This window comes from Oryctolagus cuniculus, chromosome 3, assembly GCF_964237555.1.
Source record: "Oryctolagus cuniculus chromosome 3, mOryCun1.1, whole genome shotgun sequence".
NCBI lineage: Eukaryota > Metazoa > Chordata > Mammalia > Lagomorpha > Leporidae > Oryctolagus > Oryctolagus cuniculus.
In genome coordinates, this window is record NC_091434.1 from 150,384,605 (window position 1) to 150,403,439 (window position 18,835).

Genomic DNA, 18,835 nt, shown 5'->3' on the forward strand with positions numbered 1-18,835 from the left:
TGGAGGAGCAACACAGGACCCTGCGCTGTTCTTTCGTCTGCTCGGCCCTCCCCGGGTTTGCTGCTGGTTCTTCCCGGGTTGGCTACTATCCCTTCCACCTCCGTGGAAGGGCAGTTCCCCCTGGCCACATTCCCCACTTCCGCAGGGGAGCGGCACACCGCCGGCCGGCTCTTCTCGGGGGCTGCACGGGTGTTCCTTCAGCTAGATATTCCCCTTAGATGTTCCTGGTGCATGCCGTCTCTCTCCTCCTTTATAGTCCTCCTCCGCCAATCCTAACTCGGCTGTCCACACGCCGAGTACGCTGCTCTCCTCCAATCAATAGCAAGTCCTACAGTTTATTAGTTGAACTGGAGGCAGCTGTGCGGAAGCTGTTTACTTCTCTCCCAGCGCCATATTGTGGGAGAGCAGATGCATAGAATAAGTCTTAATTCCAGTAACTCAGTCTAGTCCGGTTGCTCCCCACACCCACCTACACACTTGCCTACACCTAAGTCTGATTTTACCTCCCATTTCGAAGGAGATGCCGCTCTTCCTGTTGTAGCATTCCCCCAGATGCTGCACATCTTGTTAGCCACTCATTCCACTGTGGCACCTGTCCAGAGGTGTGCATGCAGGGGGCTGTGTGTCAGTGTGCATGTTTCTTCCTGGATTCAGCTTCCCTTTGTAGAGTTTCCTGTTTCCTCCTTCCCTTCACGGTTAGCTTTCTGGAAAGGGTGCTTGAATTCATGGTCTCTGCTCTGTCCCATTTCAGTCACACTCCAGGTCACTGCTACGCATTCCCATCACTGACGCATCACTGGGATACACAGAGCATCTGGCAGAACCTCCTTGAAATGGACTTCTCCCTTGCTTCCACGGTGCCTCCCTTTCCTACCTTTCTGCACCCTTGTTAACTTCTCCATCTCCTCTGCCAGCAACTCTTTCTCAGTCTGTTTCCTTGACTGCTGTCTCTCTTCACTTGGTTATTTTATTCACTAGGAGAGTTTCAGCCACCAGTGACTGCCTAGCCTGGATCCATCTGCCTTCCAGGCTACATTTCCAGCTACCTCTCACCTGCTACTGAGGGTCCTCAGACTTAACATGTCTCCACTACAAACAAATCATTTTGTCAGAATTATTGTAAGCCAAGCCATTCTTCTTCCTAGATTTTTTTCTTGGGAAATGACTCCAGAAACCACGGTGTCACAGTTGACTCCATCTCTTCCCGTCTGTGCCTCCCCCAGAATCATCAATGCATGCTGGTCCTGCCTCCTTTGTATTTCCTCAGTCCAGTTGCCTTGCTTGACCTGATTCTGTGTTGTCACTGCATGCTCTCCCTGCCTCCATGTCTCAGACACAGAATCTTGAAGGTGTTTTCACCTGATTCCCCTCTCCAAAGATACTGAGCCACTTGCATCTCTGAAAGTATCTGATTCTTGCCTCATAGCCGTTATAGAAATTACCCACTGGCTGGAACAACCTTTGCCTTTTCTTTTCCCTACCTGCTTCTTCTTCAAGACACAACTCAGAGATCACCCTGACTTGCTTCCTCTACCCTGCCTCCTCCTCTGTCACCCCTCAGAACTCCATCATTCAAGTCTGAGTTGGATGTTGAATATGCCATCCATTTGTGCCTCAGTGACCTCAACTGCAAAATGGGACTACTTATAGCAACCATCTTATAAAATTGCTCTAAGAGCTTAATGAAGAAATACTTGTAACCTGCTTACGGTAGTATCTGGGCCATAGTAGCTACTGTATAGAAGGTTGACAAATAGAAAGAAAATTTAATAAACTAAAACATGTTGACGGTATGTCTTAGTGTTGAGAACAGCCTTTGAAGTCACATATACTTAAATTTGAATCCTAGGGCTTCCCTTTGTTGCCTTAGAATCTTGGGCCTGTTATGTAAACTTTTGGAACCTCGATTTCCTTATCTGTGTAGTGGGCCAAGTGCAAATGCCCACTTCATGAGATTGATGGTCATGCCAATGAGGCCGTGCCTCGTTAGCTTTCCTGATCATTACCTGACCATTCCTCCCCATCAGCTTCATGCCAGCACTGTGGGCTTATCTCAGTCACAGCAGTTACAATGCTGTATTATGACTCCCTTTAAATATACATTGCATTCCTTGAGATCCCTCTCTTCAGTTAGGGCAGTGTAGCCAAAAGTTCAAGTTTTCATTGAATGTACATTTAACCACCAAGGTGTTGTCTCTGGATTCCTGTGCAGGTCAGGAATAAGGACTGTATTTATTTTTCATCCCCCCACCCCATTCCCTATGTACTCACCACTTTCAGAAACTTGTGTGGCTAATACCATGTGACTAACAGCTTCTGTGGACCTGAGCATGCAGTTTGTACTTTGATCATTGCCCATTGCTTATACAAAGCCTTCTTTCTGGGCCCCTGTTTAGTCTTTGCAGTGAGGCTGTCTGGGCCTGTTTCTTTTTGGTTCCTGCACAGTAGAGCCAAGTGCTCCTGGGGCTTAGCCAACTTACAGTCAGTTTGTATTCAGCTTTCATTCTTTCCATAGTGCTTTGAATGTTGCATTAAGTTCAGTAATGGCCCTATCGGAGGCCAAGAAAAGACCCTGAACTAGACATTAAAAATCTACTGGTTATAGATAATAGTAGATTATATCATCTTAGAATGTTATTTCTTGGAAAGAACTTAGAGATCATTTTTCCCTTTTCTGTGTGCATATGGACATCCATTGAAATGACTTGTTCAAGATTACTCAGCCAATAATTGACAGAGCCAAGACTAGGAAGCCAGTTTTAATTTTCCAGTAACACAGCCCTCCTGAATAGGGTAATCATTGGCTATCTAGGACACTCATGAAGTTGGAAGAGTGATCGTTAACTGAAGCACCTTTGTTTCTGTGCCCCAAGTATGTTATTTCCCTGTTGCTAATCACCTAATTTAAAACAAACATACAAACAGGTGGCAACCACAGACACTTACAGCATTTCTTTTTGTAGCTCAGGAGTTTGTCTGTCCAAATGGTATATAATGAGCTGTGACTCAGGATGAACTCAGCTGGAGGTGGAGTTGGGGTTGGAGGAAGTAAAGGGATTGGGAGTCAGCTCAGTCAGAGGGCTTTTATTTTTATCTCTTTTGCACAGTTTAATAAGAATAAGTAAGCCATTTTCATTGTGTGAGAAAGGCAGGTTTATCTGCTTTTGTCAGTTTCAGTGTACTTGCAAACAACACAGTCATAGATTTTCTTGGCTCCAAAGTTATCTGCACACTAAATTAAGGTAGAGGTATTTATAACTTATAATTTCAATATCATGCTGTCCTGTTCATTTGAGCCTTGTGATAGTGCCTTAAAAAAATCAAATGCTATTAATAGATGACACGGGTAAAGGGATGTGTGTGTGTGTGTGTGTGTGTGTGTAAAGAGTAACAATGCCAGCATTAATTCACAAATTAATTCCATAAATAATAGGATTTACCTCCTGTGCACTGCTTTGAAACATGCTTTGGTGCTGCATTTCACTGTCACTTTTCACTCTGCTTGTTCCTCTTCATCTTTCCTGGTGTGTCTGTTGGACTGCTGTGCCTCTTTGGTTGGGGCTGAGGATCTCTTCACGGGCCTTCTCTGGGTGAGGCTCCTCTTCCTGTGTGAGGCTTGTTCCTCCAGCTGGGCATGCTGCCCCTGCCTCCTTGGGGCTTGCAAGAACATTCATCCGTGGGAACCGCTCAGTCCTTTGGATTACAAAGGTGCTGTTTGGACTGTTGTTGAGCTGTGGTTGGTCGAGTGCCTGGAGAATTGTGAATGATCCCAGTACTGCGAGTATTGTAGGCCTCAGTGCAGATTCTGTCAGCTCCTGTTCCTGTGATTGTGTACTCCCACGAGCTGCCATGAACTGTCAAGGTGATGTGGTCAGCTCCATGGGTCTCTGCAACATGCTAATGTCTGTGACTATCATCAGCCATGGCCAGGGTGAAATTTCACTCATTATCGTCACCACCACTGTAACATTTTGCAGAATCACTCAGTTAGGTACATTATATATTTTTTTCATAACATACTGATCTGTTTTCATAACATACTTTGCACAGTGTTTAAATAAAGGACAAATAAGAGGTGAGGTCAAAATGTGAATTGTGTAAAAAACACAGTTAGGAAAACAAAATTAGAGAAAATATTAAGTCAGGCATTTCACAGAAATTTTGCACACTTTCATTAGCACTAGAGAATTTATTTTCATGTATTTTGCCCTAACCATAAATGTTATTGTTACCAATTTGAGTAGACTGTTTAACATTGATTTTTTTCTAGGACAAAGCTTTTAAGAGCTATAGCAGGGGCCAGCATTGTGGCACAGTGAGTCAAGCTGCTACAATTCCAACATCCTATTAGGACAGCCAGTTTGAGTCTTGGCTATTCTGCTTCTGATACATCTCCCATTTACATGAGAGACCTAGATGGGGCTCCAGTTTCCTTTCTTTGGCTTGGACCAGCCCTGGCCATGGCAGCCATCTAGGGGAGTGAACCAGTGGATGGAAGGTACCTCTTCCCTTCCCGATCTCTCCCCCCACCCTTCTTTCTTGTTGTGGATCTGTGTGTCACTATCTCCTTCAAATAAATCTATGTCCTTAACAAAAAGCTAAAATTGATTTCATTATCCAAAAATTCTATTAAGCCTTATTATTATCAACTTCTTGCATTAGAGATATTTCACTGGCCAACTTAAGAGTCAGCTCTGAGTAGGTTCAAGTAAAGTATAGTCTTGCTGTATTTTTGCTTTCTAGCTTCTGGAGAAAAAAATTGATAAGAATTCAATATGGAAAAAATAGATTATCATTTTTGAGTCTTCTGCTGTAGCCAAAAATAAGATTACAGATTCTTTCCTGCAGATTTCTGCTCCAGTCTTTATAAAATCTGTTTCTTAGAATTGCCTCCTTGTTTTTTTTTTAATTTGTGTTGAAGTGTTAGAGCCATATGAACAGAGCTTTTCACAAATCTCCCTAGATTAAAAGAGAATGATGCCAAGTCAGTGTCATGATGAGGGTGAATGGAACTTAGTTGGATGTAAAATAAATATTGTGCCACCATCATCATTACTATCACCATAATAATATTAAGTACTTGCATATGAAGTCCTTGATACAACATTAACTCTTTCCATCATCATCATAACTATGAGGGAAGTAATATTATTATAATATTATTATTATTCACAGTATCACATTTGTGATCTCAAAATGTTGTAGAGGGAGTGAGCTTTTTGCCTAGCTATTGAGATGCGCATTAAGACACCTTCATCCCATATCAAAGTTCCTGAGTTCCCTCCCTAGCTCTGGCTTCTGACTCCATCTAACTGCTTATGCTGACCCTGGGAAGTAGCAGTGATGGCGCAAGTAATTGGCTTCCCACCACCCACATAGGAGTCCCAGGTAGAATTCCTGGGCTTCTGACTTTATCCCAGGCTCATCCTCAGCTTCTTTAAACAATTGGTGGGTGAAGCAGGGATGCAATCTCATTCTCTCATTCTTTCTCTCTCTATTTCTCTCTCTGTGTCTGTGTGTCTCCTGTCTCTCTGCCTCACAAATAAATTTTTTAAAAAAATTAGTGTTGTAAAATGAATATAATTTTTTTGTCTTTGGTTCCCTTCTGTCTGCCCAAATACCAATTTTATGTATCAATTTTTATAGTATACCAATTATTTAATTGAGTTCTTGGTAAGAAATTTAGAACACCAATTTGTGAGGCTAAATTCCATTTGTTAGAACAAGAAAGGATTGCAGGTAGAACTGGGGCTGAGGAAAACTTTGATTTTGGGGGAACTTTGCAAGCCCACAGCTCTCCAGTTAATGTTGGGCTCCTACGTAAATGCATACTCCCCTTTCTGTGTTGAAGATCACACCTTCCTGGTATCTGGGCCTCTACAGGTGCTTCTAGGTATAGTGAGCATCAGATGTTCTGGGGTGTTCATGCTATTGATCTCACTTTCTGTGGAGATGATGATGGCACATTCCTGGTGTGTTCTGTGCAGAGAAACTCAACAGAGGGAGGCAAAGAAGTTCAGTCCCAGGCAGGAAGCCACTGCTCATCTGCATCAGGAAAGTCAAGTCCTTCCTCTGTGATACCCACCGGGGATGATGGAAATGCTTTGGAGCTGATGCTGGCCCTCAGTTCCTTATACTCAGGGTTTGGTGTTGTGTCTCATCAGCTTTCAAAGGGCATTTAGTTGGATCATGTCTGGGTATTTCACAAATCCTAGCCACCCAGGTCACAGCATTCTTGTCAACACCAAATGTGACAGTAGCAAGGATATTCTTTGTTTTCTTTTCAGTCTGTATTTAGTGGATAAGGACTTCCTGTTAGTATTTGGCTACTCAGCTTTCGCATCTGCCATCTTTCAAGATGGGGAAAGAGCTACACATACGGTTTAAGAAAACCCCTCAGATAACTACATGATTCCTCAGCTTCAGTTTTCTGGGTTAAGCTTTTGGGAGGCAAAAAGTATTCTGATGCCTGTGCTATCTTCTAGACTTTGTAAAATGCAACTTTTAAAAGAACTATCTACACCACTGCTTCAGTTAAGTCACGACCAATGATTCAGGATCAGTTCTCTTCTGAGAGTTTGGAATATTTAATGGAACAGTCACAGGTCAGGTAAAAGGATAAATGAGTAAGAGAAGCAAAAACTCCATGCCATCCTCTTGATGTAGTTTAAAAATCGAATTTACCACCCATAGGCCAGGGATGGATGGATTCCAGGAGTTTGATGTGTGGTGGGAAGGTCAATGGGAAGTCCCTTCATGGCGAGTGGGACGACAGTGCTGTTTCTTTCAGAGATGGTTTGAGTTCATTGAGAGGATAGATAACAGTAAAGATTATTGTTCACTTTCCCAGAGCGTGGTCTTCTTTGTGCTGCAGTGGAAATGTGGCTCTTCTCCAGCCTTCTTTTCACCTCCTGACCTATCTCACTTTCTTCCCCATTAGGAAAATGTTGACTCTATTCTGGCTAAGACACTTGGCCACTTGGGACAGCCGTCAGCCAGAGGGTTCTGTGTAGGAGGCACACTGCAGGCCAGTTTATTCAGGCAGCAGGTCAGTCTAAGGCTGTCGGCCAGAAACGCTGTGCGTCCTCTGTCTTGGAGGCATGGAGCTACTTGGAGCTGAGCTACCGTGCAGAATGAGTAAATATTTCCCAGCCCCACACACACTTGAGGAGCAGAACTCCCTGGAGAAGACTGTGTCCTGGCCCTCACAGCTGGATTTTCACAGAGGCTGGATACTCAGCCTTCTCGGCTGTGATTCAAGATAACCAAAGCCCACTTCCAGGCTGCTTTTGGACTCTGTATTGAGAAACCACAGTCACAGGAAAGCAGTATCTGGGAAGAGGAATGCCTCCACCCAGCTGGGCCCTGCACAACGGGTATCATCCCACCACTGGGCAGATGTGAATCTTAGCAGCTAAAGGACAGGGAACAACTGTGAGTGCCCTGGAGCTTTGCTGGTGAAGCTACAGAGTCAGGTTTGATCTCAAAGCAGTTTCCTAAATTGCTAATTCCACATAACAGTGATTGCTCATGTTCCAATCTGCAGCTGCTTTTTGGCATATTGTTAGTCTTTCAGATTCTAAAGAACCTTCTTCTCAGAATATAGTTTACATTGACAGGGACCTGATTAAGAAAGTATTTTCAAGCATTTTAAGTCATAGGAAGCTTTATTATAGATTAGTTAAGATAAGATACATACAATCTGTATTCACTCAAAAAAAAAAAAAAAAAAAAGAAAGAAAAAAGCTGATGGTTCTCAGAATTTGCTGGGCCGTGTGCCTGTCTGTGTTCCAGTTCAGCTGCTTGGTATCTTTGTTCCAAGAAATTCAGAGCACCTGTCATACCACATCTTAAAGGGTGGAAACGAAAGAAACATAAAAGAGTTGTTTAGAGCAGAGCTGAGTTTATTGTGCAAATAGTTTCTTGGTGGCTGTTATTCAGGTTTCCCTTTGCTGTCACAAGCTACTCTCCTCCAATTTCCTAGTGATTTTTGCTCACATACTGATTGGGTAAATCAATTTGGGGTAATTTATTATAAACTGACATCTATGGAAACAAAACTTCAGTCTCATTTTAAGCAAAGCAAAGCTCCTTGGATGGGTCACAGACATTTTCGGCCAGTATCTGTGAGACTGCGAGGTCAGTTTCCGTTGTTACCTGAGCTCTCCAGGTGTGCCAGCTGCAGGGACGTCACATGGATAACCTCTCCCAGGACTCAGAGACTGAAGTTGTGTCCACAGTCACTCATGACAGTGTTTTTAGCTGTGGTTTGCTTTTCAGATCCAGTGCTGTGCTAGAAACTTTCTTTCATGCTTTCTTTATAACTACTTGGCTGCCAGGGTGTTTCTTTGTTTTCCTCAATTTACAGTAGCTGTCAGTCTTGTGCTGAGTTCTCCTCTCAGTATTCCGAATTGTGCAATTCTGGCTTGGCCCAGTTTAAGACAGGATAGGCTTCCTTCCTGGAACCCAGTTGGCTTCTCAAAGGTTAAACACTTTTGGCAAAAACTGCAAATAATGACTGAATAAAATCATAAAAACTGAAAACCTCAAGAACAGGAGGAGAAAGAATTATTTCTGACGGTGAACCACATGGATACAGAGAACCTGTCTTTCTGAAAGTTTGTTTCTCTACTACAGTCTTCTTGGATTGGATCACTCTTGCAGTCTCTTTCTGCTTCAGTTTTCCTGTCTTTTGTGACCCTCAGTGCCCCTTGGCAGTGTGGGGCAGGAACCATTGCAATTACTTCATAGTTTATTGTACCCTTTTCATCAGTTGAGCTCCTCTTTAAAGAATACAACTTGAAAAAAGATAAAACATGTGGTAAGAATAGAAACCAGATAATTTCATTGATTTGATGTAACTTAGGGATCCATTTCTTGTTGTTGCCATTTCTAGATCTGTTACTACATATAAATCACATAAAATGGGTGTATTTCTATGGATATACTGTGTTTAATAGCTCTGTCATCTTTAAGATGCATTTTGGTTTGTGGCTTCTTTGGGTGCCTGTTAATAGATTAGGTTTTTCTGAGTATGTGGTTTCCTAGTAAAATATGTAGGGTCTGTGTTTTAAAACAATGATTGTTTTTATAAGTTTTAATATTTACATAGATAGCTTAGCCTTTGGGGTGTCTACCATTAACGTTTCCACTAGTATTCCTATGAATTGTCCACATTGCTTTGGTATATACAACTGTGGCCCTTCATTTTTATGTTTCAGATTTGCTAAGGTACTTCTTTAGGCTGAAACATCATCTGCTTCCAGGTTGCCAACCCTCTGCTGCCTATTTCAGTAATGTGGCCAGTGATTTAATAGTTCTCCAACTCAGTGATGACCCTGTTGTTACTTATTTAGTGTTAGCGTTTACTGTGAACTCTTCATTAAACTCTAAGGTCAGAATAATCCATAGAAAGGAAAATGAACATGAATGAGAACTAAAAACAAGTAGATAATGATGTGCACATTGTGGTGCTATGAGCTCGTTACTGCTTGGGATGCTTGCATCCCATATCAGAGCACCTGGAACTGAGTCCCACTGCTGCTGCTGCTGCTGCTGTTGCTTAATTCTATAGGATACTTTTTTAAAAACTTGGTACAACTTATTTTATTTTTAAATGTTTATTAGTATAAAGATAAAAATTTCATTTATTGCACAGATACAATTTTAAGAAGATAACTGTACTTGCCTCCTTTCCTCCCTTCCTGACTCCTCCTTCCCTTTCTTTTTTCTTTAGTTTTTGCAATAACATGGTTTTTTATTTCATATATACAGTTTTAAGAGCATAATGCTTCCCACCAGATCCCCCCTCCCTCCCTCATTCCCATCCTTCCACCTCCTTTTCTTATTTGCATTTAATTTTTACAATGACATACTTTCAATTTTCATTGTAATCACAAGCTTAACCTTTCACCAAATAAGGAATTCAACAGTATTAAGTAGAAAAACCACTGTTTCTCAAGAATATATACAAGGGCTATCAACAGCAGTCAAATCTCAAAATGTCAATTTCACTCATATACATTAGTTTTTTGTATTCTACATATTAGTTACCACAAATCAGAGAAACACATGATATATAATTTTTGGGGACTGTTAATGGATACCCTAAGAAGCAGCATATGATGCTTCAACTACTTGCATCCCTGCCAACCGTGTGGGAGACTCAGATGAAGTTCATGGCTCCTGGCTTCAGTCTGCCCTAGCTAAGGTGTTATGGGCATTTCAGGAATGAACCAGCTGATGGAAGATTCTCTCTCTTTCTCTCCCCCCACTCCATCTATGTGTGTCTTTCTCTCTCTGCCTTTTAAAAAACAAAATTAAAAATAAATCAGTCTCTGCCTTGGTAAATTGAGGATAAAACCAGTACTCACTACTTCTTAGGAATGTTATTGGAATTAAGTGGATCAATATCTATAGACTTTAAAACAGAATTTAGTGAAAAGTTAGGTTTATAATTGTTATAGAGTCATGAAAACATCTCTTCTCTTAAGTTAACATATTTCTTAATTTTGAAAACATGAAATAAATATGCTTTCTGCATTGATACTAGATGGCCCATTCTATGTAAAGCAACTGTGTTAGTTATAATGATCAGTTTATGTTATAGGAGGTAGATTCAAAAAAAGTGTTAGATTAACTTGGAGCCAACAGCATTTTCTAAAATCACTTTCTTTGTCTACTAAAAGTAAAATGACATTTTAGCAGACTTAAATTAATTTGTAGATCTCACTGGCTTGAAGTAGAAATTTAGACAGATTCATTTCTTGGCTTAGGGCTTTTAATTTCTGTTGACATCTGTCTTTGTAGTCAGAGATCTGGAAGACGTGAATTCTCAGATGAATATACCCGATGAGTAGCATGAATTGTTTAGTTAGGAATGTCACTTTGCTTATTGGTTTCTACCCACTTTCTGCATGTAAGCATGACTGGACTCCCTTGGTTTGAATCAGACACTAAAACATTTTGTTTCTTTCTGCCACCAAACCATGTCAGTGCCTCCTCTTCTCACTGATTAATTTGTGAAATCTGTCCATCTGCCTCTTAACTTCTTTAGCAAGGTAATTCCATATCGTCAGCTAACTACAAGAATTGATGTGTATTCCTTCATCACCCCAAACTCTCAAGGTTTAAAGATGAACTTGTCCCCTGCTGTTATTTTAACTAAAGAGAATTACATACTTAGAGAGGAAATCATATTTGACAAAGGACTGCTATCTTGAATGTATGAAAAACTTCTGAAAATCAACAAGAAAAAGAACAAACTCAATAGAAAAACTGCATGAGAGTGAAATACACCTTGTGGTAAACTCTGTGAACACATATTTTTTTATAAAAGATTTATTTTATTTTTTTGAAAAACAGAGTTACAGAGCTAGGTAGAGCCAGAGAAGAGAAAGAGGTTTTCCATGTGCTGGTTCACTCCCCAAATGACTGCAGCAGCCAGAACAGAGCTCTGGAGCAGAGCCAGGAGCCAGGAGCTTCATCCAGGTCTCCCATGCAGGTGCAGGGGCCCAAGGACTTGGACCATCTTCTACTGCTTTCCCAGGCCATACAGAGAGCTGTATTGGAAGAGGAGCAGATGGTACTGGAACCAACGCCCATATGGGATGCAGAAACTGCAGGCTGGGGCTTTAACCCACTGCACCACAGTACCGGCCCTCTGAATACATATTTTATTTTTATTTTATTTTTTTTAAAGATTTATTTTATTTATTTGAAAGACAGAGTTACAGAGAAAGGTAGAGACAGAGAGAGAGGTCGTCCATCCACTGGTTCACTCCCCAGATAGCTGCAATGGCTGGAGCTGCACTGATCCAAAGCCAAGAGCCAGGAGCGTCTTCTGGGTCTCCCAAGTGGGTGCAAGGGCCCAAGGACTTGGGGGCCAACCTCCACTGGTATCCTAGACCATAGCAGAGATCTGGATAGGAAGAGGAGCAGCCAAGGCTTTAACCCACTGTGCCACAGCGCCCGCCCCTGAACACATATTTTAAAGAAGAGGAAAACATGGATGGCCAATGTAAAAAGATATCCAGGGTCATTGGTAAACAGGAAAGGCAAAATGAAATCATCATAGGATGTCATTTCACACACAGCTAACTGGCATAAATATTAAAGTGCATCCATTTCAAAGCTTGGTGAGAATATGGAGTAAATTGAAGTTCAATGTGTTTGGTTAGCGGGAGTAAATTTTGGAACAATCCTTTTGGGAATGCATAGATATTACCAAATAAATAATAACATTGGCAATCCTGCATTGCAGCAGTTCTACTACATATTTGACATGTGTATACTAGGTGACTTTCCAAAAAGTGTTTGAAATATAAATATTTAGAAGAGGAGAAATGCTGAAAACATGAAAAATGCCCATAAATAATGGAATGAACAAGTCAGTTGTGGTATATTAATTCAAAAGAATCCAAACACCTGGAATATGAGTGAACTACACATCTATTAACTGACATGAGTGAATCTGAAATACATTATGTTGAACAAGAACTGCTACTTACACATGAATTCACACAGTCCAGTTTCCATTCTTTAGATGTAGGGATATTTAGACATACACCGTTACTATAGAATCCAATGAAAAACAAGCGAAAAGTTCACTCAGTATTCAAAACAGTATCTCTCGAGATAGGAGTATATACTTGGAAAAGCTAGCTTAAAAAAAAATTAGAGCTCTCCATTTCTAAGGCTGAGTGTGACAAACATGCTTTCCCTTTAAAATTGATAAACCCATTACATAAAGGGTACTTCAAAAAGTTTGTTGAAAATGTAATTAAAACGTTATTTTGGTGCAAAAATTTTTGAAATCTATGCATACAAGGAGTCTTCAAAAGGTTCATGGAAAATGCATATTATGAAAAAAAGATATGCATGAGTTTCAAAACTTTTTTTTACCAAAAATAAACCTATCGTTTAATTTTTTCCACAAACTTTTTGAAGTTCTCTCATATATACGTCTATGTAAAATGTATTTCTATAGTTTGTATGTGAAGAATTGACATGCTCAGTGGCCATTCTGAGGGTTTTAAGAAATTCAGTTAAAAGTTACCCAGTGTCCAGTAGGCCTTTGTAAATTCCTTCTCTGTCTTGAAATTAAAGACATGCCACAGTGCAATCATAGAAAGTGAAATTCTTGGGGCTGGCACCGGGGCTCACTTGTTTAATCCTCTACCTACAGCGCCAGCATCCCATATGGGTGCCGGGTTCTAGTCCCGGTTGCTCTTCTTCCAGTCCAGCTCTCTGCTGTGGCCCAGGAGGGCAGTGGAGGATGACCCAAGTGCTTGGGCCCCTGTACCCGCATGGCAGACCAGGAAGAAGCACCTGGCTCCTGGCTTCGGATCGGCACAGCTCTGGCCATAGCGACCATATGGGGAGTGAAACAACGGAAGGAAGACCTTTCTCTCTGTCTCTCTCTCTGTGTCTCTGTCTATAACTCTACCTGTCAAAAAAAAAAAAAAAAAGTGAAATTCTTGATGAACTATTTTATAATTAGTTAACATAGGATTTGTTTGATAGTCCAGTGAATAAGCGACTTGTTGCCAGTTAAACACTGTTTTCCTAATAATAATAAAATGGATTATAACATTTCAAGTATTTTACAAATTATGATGATAGTTTAATCCTGGAAGAGCCCAACTAAACAGAGATATATAAAACAAATATTAGGATGAAAGTTTCTAGAAAGAACATAGACAGAAGGGAACCATGGCACTCTGTAGAAACCCAGAACAGGGGCTGTCGCTGTGGCTCAGTGGGTTAAAGCCCTGGCCTGAAGCACCAGCATCCCGTATGGGCGCTGGTTCTAGTCCTGGCTGCTCCTCTTTCCAACCAGCTCTCTGCTGTGGTCTGGGAAAGCAGTAGAAGATGGCCCAAGTCCTTGGCTCCTGCACCGCATGGGAGACCTGGAAGAAGCTCCTGGCTCCTGGCTTTGGATCAGCACAGCTCCAGCCGTTGCGGCTATCTGGGGAGTGAACCATCAGATGGAAGACCTCTCTCTGTCTCTCTCTCTCTGCCTCTCCTCTTTCTGTGTAACTCTGACTTTCAAATAAATAAATAAATCAAAAAAAAACCTAGAACTTTTCAAGTTCATTGTATACTCATAGATTGATTTGTCCTGAAATTATTGGATGCTACAAGAAAATAAACATTAGGGGAAGATTAGGAGGCTTGGAGACTTTAACATCTAAATGAACTTTTTCCATTTGCCCCATGGATGATCATATATAAGAATGGACTTGGCACTGACAAGCATGAAAGACTGATCTATTCTTTTAGGCTTTAAATCTACAAACAACTCTGGAGTTTCCCATTTGAGTTCTTGTTTGACCCTCTCCCCTTTTTGTCATCTGGCATGTAGAGAATGACTTTGTATTTCCCCACTGCTTCTTTTCACCCACTGAATTCTCTACAGAGGTAGAGACGGCAGGGAAAAGGGGATGTTGGGTGAATTGGGAGTTTATGCTCAGGTGGTTAGGGATAGGCCTGCAGAGTTGAGAGAGCACCCAGATAGATACTTTGGTGATTGCTTGTTTTGGGATGCTGTCAATTCATATCTACATGTAGAGTTATATGGTTTTATATAGAGAGGAGTATTCTTGTCTATTATAGCAGTCTCCCAAGCAAGCTGATTATTTCCCCTTCATCTGTGGTTTTCTCAGTTTGTTGAAATTCCATCCAAGGCTTTCAATTTTAGTGCCAAATATAGAAATGCAAAGAACATGTGACAATAAAATGAGGGTGGGGTTGTTATGTGTTGCTGCTGTTGCAGGATATGAAATCCCTTATTAAAATATATATCATACAACATACACAAAAAGGAAAGCCATCCTGTAAAGTAAACCAGAAAAATGGGGATAAAAATATTCAAAGAAAATGGAATTAAATGAAGTTTATTTTGGTGCAAAAACTTTTGAAATCTAAGCATGGTTTTCTGCTAATACGTATTTTCCATAAACATTTTGAAGGTCTCTATACTTCCAGTAAAAATGCACAAACATTTTTAATACTGGACAAATTTCATAAACAGAGGTCTTAAATGCTTTTATTCTTTCAGAAATATAAATTTCCTTTAATTTCTCCTCCTATTTGCTCAAGAATTCCAAAAGAAAGAACTGCAGAATATGTACACAAAGCTTATTAAATTATAATTTGCTTAATTCCTCTTTTTTAATCAGCTAATAAAGTTTGTTTAGAGAGGCATCATTAATTGTGTCTCAGGAAATAACAGAGATATAAGGTATTTTGCCACCAAAGGAAGTGGGAAACCACTGTTACTCTGTTCTTATTCCTGTTGGCTAAGGTGCACATTCCTTTGTTGGAAATAAGAAGAACTTTTCCAGAAACAATGTGTCTCATTACTTTTGTTTAAATTCTTGTGAAATAAAAAAAATTGAAAATATGAAAATAAGTCAATTTGAGAGTCAAACATGTGGATTCTAGTTTAATGAATTAAGTATTCAATAATATACCAATCATTTCTTATTTATGCCTTATTCTTTTTAACTTTGGAACATGTATGTGGAGCAATTGAAGGAAATTTCTGTTTCTCAAAGGTGTTAAAAACATTATGGGATTGTTTTATCCTAGTGTGATAAAGAGGAATAGCATATAGAGGAGGCTGGTTAAAAAAAATCAGACGTGGATGGACCGCACAATGAATGGTGTTATTAGAATGATAATCTTAAGACACGTGGACAAGTACACACACCTATAATATTTTTTGAATGTAGTATTTCCTTCTGAAGATCTCTCATCTATAATTTTTTGAGCATTCAGCCCACAAAAATCTTTTAGGGATGAATGTCCTGGGGGCTGTGTGTTGTTTACTTGATAAGTTCTTATTCAGTCTGCTGATGCCGTATATTTTGTGTTCCTTTTTTTTCTCACTATGTGGTGTCCTCACGACTGAAAACAAAGATTGTTGTGTCCACTGTATCCTGGCGTGCTTGTTCTGTGAATTCCTGACCCTCTGCAATATTGTCCTTGGACAAGCCTCGTGTGGCATCTGCACCTCGGAAGCCTGCTGCTGCTGCTGTGGGGACGAAATGGGGGATGACTGTAACTGCCCTTGCGACATGGATTGTGGCATCATGGATGCCTGTTGTGAATCATCAGACTGTTTGGAAATCTGTATGGAATGCTGTGGAATTTGTTTTCCTTCGTAAATATTTATCTTTTGTTTGTGTTAAAACTGGAGAACATTTTAAACTTTCTTGTAAGGGGGAAGAGAGACACATGGTAAGACTTTCATGCAGCAACCCAGTATTTGCACTGTTAACTCATTATTTTAAGTAGTCTCTGAAAGCCTGTTCTCTCACCAAATCTATGTGGTTTAATATGTGAAAGTTCCTAACTACTTCTTTTAACTACTTCTTTGCTCCCTGTATATTATTTCTCAGTGGGTATTTAAGCTGGACAGTTTATTTTTGATGTTTAACTAGTAGTGGTTAAAAGTAAGCATCCTTTGTTTTAAAGTAACTTTGAAAAACAAACCCACACAATACTTGGGCACCCAGTGTTGCTCTCCGGGCTCTCTTCTCTGTCTTCCCCACCTGTCCCACAGACCCGAAGGCCTACTGTGTGTGCTTCCCTCACACACTGCAGAAATGGCTGTCGTTTCTCTGCTGTCCACAGGGGTGTGCAGTTCAGCAGAGGAAAGGCGCCCTAAAGAATGAACCACAGCACAAGGCACACTGAAGTGAGGGTGATGAGAGGGAACTCCGAGGGCGCTAGGAATACCCAGAGAAGAGCTGCCAGGATATTCAGGAAGGCTTTAGGGGAGATGTGGCATTTGAAGAGACTTCTTGCAAAAAAAAATGTGTGAGTCATCTGCTTCTTGAATGAGTTCTTTAGATTTAGGGCAAAGTGTTAGGTGGACAGCTTGAACTGTGTGTGCCCTCATCCATTTAAAAGAAAAATGCCTTCAGCATACATTTTTTTTTTTTAGTTGCACGAAAACATCCTTTTTTTTAAACTATTAAAATTTAAATTGTCTCAAGTTATTCATTTTCTTACACAAGATTGAAATGTTATTATAAGATTTTGGATGAAAAGATAATACCTAATTAAGATATCTTTATTTTTTAAGGAATAGAGTACTTCTGCCAAATTTAAATTAGGAGGTATTTTATATTAAAATCTCAGTCTTACAATTTTGTTTTCCTAAAATGTTTCCTATTATTTGAAGAGCTTTCAGTCTGTTGGAGAGAGGTTGTTGTTTGTCTTGATTGTTTTTCTTAGCCAGTGTTGTATTTTATGAATACAAACCATTCCTTCCAGTGCATTGGGAATCTAGATATCTACTATGACCAAATTTCAGGATTGCACTTTTATGTTAGATTAAGCCAATATGTCATGTTATGAAGATCCTTAAGTATTTTTAAAAAGTCAATTACAAGACTAATTATGAGTTACTGAGACATGAAACTGTGTAGGTCAGATGAAAAGGGGAGTAAGTTTCCATACTCTTTGCTCTCCTTCTGAGTTCAGTCACTCCAAAATTGTACTTCAGTTCGACTTCATGTAATTCCTTGGAGAAGTTTTACAAATGTCCTTTACGATTAATGGTTATTTTCGGCTCCTCTGTCCAAAATCAAATTGTTAATAACAGCAAAATTATATTTTTCAGAAATCTTTAACAAAACTATCCATTTTATGAGAGTTTTTTAAACTGAAGTATGGGAATGTCAAATATGGTTCTTTTCTTTGAAATAAAACCTAGTTTCTAGTTATGTGAATATAATTACTATAAAGGTTCAAAAAGAAAAAAAAGTTAGCAAATTCTTGAATCCTCCTTTGCATGCTATTTACACACAGACACACATGCACACATACACATATGTATACCTTTAAATTGTTGAGTTTAAATAGAATTCTCATAAACAGCTGTCTTCCTTTTCCTCCCCTCATATGCACCTTGCATTTGTACATCAAATATAAGGAATCCTTTGTCCCATTTCACAGATACCAGAATCTGAATATTTACATATGCCAGAGGTCAACTCTTGCTTATGCATCAGGGTGTAAGAATATCATCTGTTTATAGACATATAAAGTCTCCTAATGATCTGGAATTGTTAAAGATTTGAGCTTTTATCCTGCAAAAATTTTCAACCAAGCGGTTGATATTTAAATGTATCCTGTTACTATTTGTGATGAAAATATTAACACATTTGAAATAACGTTTCTCTGTAGCAGAGAACATAAATGGATATCAGAATTTTATTTTCATATTTATATTGTATTTTTCCTCTGTTGTCTATGCCAGGCAGTCATTCCATAAATCATTTTGTAGAGTTTAAAGAAAAAAGAAAAGTAGGCAAATGTGAATATAGTTTCCATATATTTTAGAATTTCTATAAGTAAAATGGTTTGTTGACTTATATGGAAATCATGACTAAGTGCTATAATTTACAGTTAATAGATTTGATCTCTTTTTAAATGTGGGAACTTAAATATTTTTAAACTGGACCTGTGTTATCCTAATACACTATTTTGAAATAAAACAAATGACTTCTTTATTGTGCTCTTGCCTACTTTCATATCGAATTGATATATTGACTTACATTTGAAGGGATTTGATTGTAGTTTACAATCTGAGGGTTTTTTTTATCCTATGATATCTTTTTCTGAAGATTTCATGGTTTCCTTGTGTAAATCATATGACTCATGTCCATAAATGAACTATGAAATATATCAGTCACTATGGTACAAAGCATAATTAAAGTATATGAAAGCATAATTTAAAAAAATTTACAGTATATCAACATACCAGTTTTCACCCTTTTTTGTCAATTGATTTAATTTGTTTACTTTGAAATAATATTTC

The 18,835-nt window shown here is 39.5% G+C and overlaps 1 protein-coding gene across 2 annotated transcripts in view; it reads left to right on the forward strand.

Annotated features, from left to right (window-relative positions):
• The window catches only part of MDFIC (MyoD family inhibitor domain containing), a 101,562-nt gene extending 83,035 nt beyond the window's left edge, over nucleotides 1–18,527 (forward strand). Inside the window, exon 5 of one of the 2 annotated variants that reach the window (XM_008258188.4) lies at nucleotides 15,925–18,527. In XM_008258188.4, the coding sequence (XP_008256410.2) occupies nucleotides 15,925–16,172 (248 nt within the window). In that variant the 3' untranslated portion in view covers nucleotides 16,173–18,527. 2 annotated transcript variants of the gene reach the window in all.
• Nucleotides 18,528–18,835: the final 308 nt, after the last annotated feature.